This window comes from Lactuca virosa, chromosome 7 (genome assembly GCF_052849685.1).
Source record: "Lactuca virosa cultivar CGN04683 chromosome 7, Lactuca_virosa_CGN04683_v6, whole genome shotgun sequence".
Classification (NCBI taxonomy): domain Eukaryota; kingdom Viridiplantae; phylum Streptophyta; class Magnoliopsida; order Asterales; family Asteraceae; genus Lactuca; species Lactuca virosa.
Genome location: NC_136432.1, coordinates 160,585,782 through 160,591,388, shown reverse-complemented (window position 1 = coordinate 160,591,388; position 5,607 = coordinate 160,585,782). Strand labels below are relative to the sequence as shown.

Here is a 5,607-nt window from a genome sequence, read left to right as displayed (position 1 = left end):
AGCATGTGAGTTTTTTTTTCGAAAATGCGCATGGTCTAGGGACAGGCCGTGTGTTTTCAATCAGCCCATGCGTTTTTAGCATGATCCCTGAGTTTTGGCCATGCGTTTTTAGCATGGCCCCTGAGTTTTGGCATTAGGCCGTGCGAATTTTTTTTTGAAACTTGCGACTCACACGCATGGTCTAGCCATAGGTCGTGCGTTTTATTGATCTAGCCCCCGCGTTTTGGAGTTTTCCCATGCCAAAAATTTTTTTTATTAAAAACCTCGATGTCCACGCATGGTCATAAAATTAGGCCATGCATTTTATGCATAGCCCATGCGATTTTTTACATGCCCGTGCGTTTTCTTTCTGTTAAACTCAAAAACTCGTTTTTTTTTAACTCATGACTCCCTCGCAATTTTTTTTATTTTGGAACGCTAAAAAGACTCAAAAACATTACAACACAAAAAAATAAAATATATAAAAGAAGAACGAAAAGAAAATACTCCCGAGTTGCCTCTCGGTTAGCCGCCCTTGTTTCAAGTCTTTGGATCGACTTGCCCTTTAGATTTACTCAATGTAGTCCGGGCGTTCCAAACTATCAACCTCCATATCTTTCTCTTGGAAACCTTCATAAAAGACCTTTAACCTGTGACCATTAACCTTGAACACTTTTCCTGTTTTGTTACTCTTAATCTCGACTGCACCATGATCAAATATATTAGTAACAATGAACGGTCCCACCCACCGGGACCGTAACTTACCGGAAAACCATTTAAGTCGAGAGTCATAGAGTAATACCTTTTGACCAATCTCAAAGGTCTTACGGGAGAGGTACTTATCATGGAATGATTTGGTCTTGCCTTTGTAGATGCGTGAGCTCTCAAAGGTTTTATTTTGGAATTCCTCCAACTCTTGAAACTTTGCCTTTCGGAGAATACCCTTTTCATGGAACCCCATGTTCTTCTTTTCATCTATAAACTTCACATTTCCCAGCATCTCATTATCCAACTTGAATTTTTATGGAATCTCCTTGACCAAATTTTTATCAAAGTTCCTACTTAAAGCCAACTCTAAAAAATCATGGTTAGTCAACTCAAAGCATTCTTTAGTCAAAGGCTGAACAATATCCACAAAATTTAAAGAGTGAACATCCCTTGGGTACCTCTTCTCTTCAAAAATATTGAAGTTAATGACCTCCCCATCAAATTCCATTGATAAAGTTCCATTGTAGACATCAATTTTGGTTTTTGCTGTTTTAAGAAAAGGTCTACCCAAAAGTATGGAACTTGAATTTGGAGAGTCATCATCTCCCATATCTAGAACATAAAAATCAGCTGGGAAAACAAGTTCATTGACTTGAACTAACACGTCCTCTAGTACACCTTTTGGGTGTACTATCGACCGGTCAGCAAGTTGAATGATTACACCGGTGTTGCTCAATATTCCTACACCAATTGATTTGTATACAGAGTACGGTAGGACATTTATAGATGCACCCAAGTCAAGCATAGCTCGAGGTACACGAAGAGTCCCCAATTTTCAAGGCACAGTAAAGACACCGGGATCCTTGCACTTCGGGGGCATCCTCTTTTGCAAAACTGCTGAAATGTTCTCACCAACTTTTACCATTTCATTACCTTTAAGTTTCTTTTTAGATATGCAGAGTTCTTTTAGGAACTTAGCATATCTAGGTACCTGTTTGATAGCATCAAGGAGTGGGATATTGACATGAACTTTCTGAAACATTTGCATGATCTCACTCTCATCTCGTTCTTTCTTTGTGCTCACCAATCTTTCGGGAAATGGAGCGATTGGAGTATATTTGACTTCGGTGGCGACAGGCTTCTTTTTGTTGGATTTTTCTTTATTTTTCTCCTCAATACTCGACTTCTTCAGCACTATCTCCTCTTCTTCTTTTTCTTGATCAACCGATATTGATGGGTCATCATAAGTCTTTCCACCTCTCAATGTGATAGCGCATACGTTGTGCCTTGGGTTTGTCTCAGTTTGGGCAGGTAACTTTCCTTGAGATTCCAACCTACTAACCGAAGTGGCAAGTTGTGAAATTTGTTGCTCTAGGTTCTTGATGCTTGCTTTTGTCTCATTTTGAAAGGTTTGGGTGCTAGTGGCAAGGCTTTTGACTATATCTTCTAAGGACATGCTTGAGGACCCGACTTGTTGAGGAGGAGGTTGTGGTTGCCTCGGTTGGTAATTTTGTTGTGGGAATGATGGTCTTTGTTGGTATGGAGGTGGTTATCTTGGTTGATAACCCATGCCTTGATTATGGTTCCACCCTTGATTTTCTCGGGGCTGATCATAAGCTCTTTGATTATTCCCGAAGTAGCCTCCCATTGCATTTGCTTCTTCATATTCTTTTTCTTGCAATTGAGGACACATATCGGTCGGGTGTCCCACTTGAGTGAAAATACCATAAGGACGGGGTGTAGATTGCACACCTTTGTCCTTAGCAAGCATCATTACCACCTGAGTCAACTCAGATAGTTGAGCTTCAATTTGAGGAGTGTGCACCTCTTTTACACCTCGGGGTGCATCCGTGTACCAATCTTCATCTTGACTGGTATGCTTTGAATCCTCCGCCATGTTTTTTATGAGATCATGAATCTCAGTTGGGGTCTTGTCGGTCAAAGATCCTCCACTTGATGCATTAAGAAGTCTTCTTTCCCAAGGAGTCATGCCTTCAATGAAGTATTGAAGGATTTGATACTCATTAATACCATGCTTTGGGCAACGGGCACAAAGCTTTTTGAACCTCTCCCAATACGTATGAAAGGCTTCTTTCATGAGTTGTTTGATCCCAATTATCTCTCTTCTTAGGGCCGAGGCTTTCATTTCTGGGAAATATTTGTCTAAGAAGAGGCGTGTGAGATTTACCCATGTGTTGATCGTCCCCGGTGGGAGGTCATAAAGCCAATCTTTTGCTGAGTCTTGCACTGCAAAGGGGAATGCCCTAAGCTTAATTTGGTCCTTAGTGACATTGTGTGGTTTCATGCCAACACACACAACATGGAACTCTGTGAGAAACTTGTGGGGATCTTCGTTTTCTAAGCCTCTAAAGGTTGGGAGTAAGTGGATGAGACCGGATTTCAATTCAAGGTTTGTGGCTACTGGATAGGTGATGCAAAGAGGTTGTTGAGTAACCTCTTGCCTAGCCCATTGGCGAAGGGTTTGTTCGGGTGGTGGGTTTGGAGGTGGATTCCCTCCATGGTTATCTCCCATGGTATGAGTAGGAATTGAGGATTTTGTGGGTATGGAGTTTGGGATGCTATGAGTAGGTGAAGAGGGTGGAGTGGTATTTATGGATGAGGATGGTTGAGGTGAGAGTGGGAGGGTTTCTGTTTCAGTTTCTGACACACTTGAGAGGGGTATATCCTCCCAAATGTTGATGACCGGAGGGGTAGATGATGAAGAAGTTTCGGAAACCGGTTGCCTCTTACGAAGCTTGGCTTGCTTCCGTATCCTCTTTGCAGTCTTCTCTATTTCCGTGTCAATTGGCAATGGTGTACCTGTACGAAAAGATCTTGGCATACACAATTAGTAACACCGTGTCCCCGGCAACGGCGCCAATTTGTTAGGGGTGTCAAACCCAACAAATAATAGGGGTACAACATACTCCAAATACACTGCTTTAATGCACTAAAAAGTAGTACAAGGCAAGCAGGGTCGAACCACAGAGACACGGGACAAAAGTCTATACCTCTTTGCGCAAGGTACTTTGGTCACAAAGGGGGATTTGTTTGCAAATGTCAAATAATGAATATAACAATCAACTTTGAAACATGCAGAAAATGAAATAGATTTGTAAACAAGTTGTAAAAGTGCTTCCAGTTCTAGTTCTCAATGTTGTTATTTAACCTGATTATGACTTGATGTAATTTGTGATTGCTATTCTAAGTTGGTACTGAAAGATATTAACACGCTCTAATACCTCTCGCTTCCCAAATTATCTAACCAAAACACGCTCTTTGACTAGACCTAGCTTTACTAATTCAACCTAAACAGGCTCTTAGATTGTATTGAAAAACTGCATTAAGCTTTGTACAAGCTTCCCAACAATGTCCATTTCTTCTCATACGCTCGGAAGTGTGAAAACATGTGATAAATGTTCTACAATAAGAAAACCTATTGTTTGTTACCAATCATTAACTTTGTAGAACGATTAGGTGCCCTAAAAGTTAATTAACTACACAAAAATTCAATTCATGAAAGTGGCCAATCAAACACAAATCAAATTTAAGGATTCTAGTTTAAACAAGAACATAATCACTAGAATAGAATCACAAATCAAACATCAAATCACATGCTTCAAGTCAAACAATCAACATGTTTTGAACAAGAACTAGAAACTAGGGTTTCTTAGCAACACATGGCTAAGAACAAATCAAACAAGTATAAAGATGGAATTCGAATGTTTAATGCTTACAAAAATGAAATCAAAAGTGTTTGTAATGATCAGGCCTTCTCAAAAGCTCCTAGAATTCTCCCAAAATCGCCCAAAGATCGCCCCTAGTTGCTCCAGAAACCGTCTCCCCTATAAAATGTCGACCTTCCTTTGTTTTATTAAGTTCTCACGTGCATGCCATAAGGCCATGCATTTTTAGCATGGACATGCCTTTTGCCCATGTGTTTTTGGCATGGCCATTTGTCTTGACCATGTGTTTTTGGCATGGCCCATGCTTTTTGCTAAAGATCCAATAAGTCTTCAGTGTTGGCTCCATCTCCAGTCTAGCTTCATCACGAGTCATGTTGCTTAAATATGAGATGATAAAGGACAAACACGACCCGTGTCAGTGTGACAAGAACCGCGTTTCAAACGTAGTCCTTTGCTATGATGACAACGCAACAGTGACTCGGGTTATATCTTCATGCTTTCCTTCCATGGCATGAACGGTCTCTCTTCTCTTCATGCTCCAAAGCTCCATGCCTCCAAGTTCCATGTCCCATGCATCCAAGTTCCATGTCCCATGCATCCAAGCTCCATGCTCCATGCTCCATATTGTCTGCAAAATAAATAAAATAATAGTGAAGTACCAGACTTTCTTAATGAAACATGAAGTTGCCCAAATAATTAACTAAATGCAAGAATTATGAAGTAGAATGCTATGAAAAGACGGAAATAAACATGCAAAATAGGTGTATAAAATGCACCTATCAATCGGGGATGCCTAGTTTTACTTATGGTTTGAACTTTCAGCAGCACCAGTCTTGGCTGTTGATCGGCTAGGGTTTGGTATTTTTGGTTAGAACTGCTCTGATACCATATAGAACTTGATAGCAAAAGATTCAACTATTCCATGGATCACAAAAGGGTTTAAATATAAGCAAAGAGATAAAAATGGAATGCTCTAAACTTAACATGATACGAAAATAATAATACATTAATGTTTAAAATCCAATAAAACGCTTCAAATCTAAAAATTATCTCACCTAGTGTTAATTCGGATTTGCAAAAGTGAAAACGGAGCTTGAAATGTAAAAAAACGTTGTTGAGCACGTAAATGACGATGACTTTTGTGAAGATAATTTTGTTTTCATCCGTTAAATCAAGGACATTTGAGATAAGTGTTCGCTTTACTATCGTATAGTTGGGAAGGGTTTTGTTTTCA

The 5,607-nt window shown here is 39.9% G+C and overlaps 1 protein-coding gene across 1 annotated transcript; it reads right to left on the bottom strand.

The window, feature by feature from the left end:
* Window positions 1–1,000: 1,000 nt before the first annotated feature.
* LOC145127266 (uncharacterized) lies at window positions 1,001–2,143 on the bottom strand. The gene is made up of 3 exons (XM_079062490.1): window positions 1,543–2,143; window positions 1,350–1,428; window positions 1,001–1,250 (listed from the first exon to the last, which is right to left on the bottom strand). The coding sequence occupies exons 1-3, from the start codon at window positions 2,141–2,143 to the stop codon at window positions 1,001–1,003; spliced, it is 930 nt and encodes a 309-aa protein (XP_078918616.1).
* Window positions 2,144–5,607: the final 3,464 nt, after the last annotated feature.

Bases quoted from the DNA above. Each gene is read 5' to 3' on its own strand.
- LOC145127266 (XM_079062490.1), bottom strand. From the start codon at position 2,143: ATGTCCTTAGAAGATATAGTCAAAAGCCTTGCCACTAGCACCCAAACC. The intron at 1,429-1,542 runs GTGTCTTTACTG...CAATTGGTGTAG, and splicing joins CCCGAAGTGCAAGGATCCCG to GAATATTGAGCAACACCGGT. The intron at 1,251-1,349 runs GTTAGTTCAAGT...ACTTTTGGGTAG, and splicing joins AAAGGTGTACTAGAGGACGT to ACCTTTTCTTAAAACAGCAA.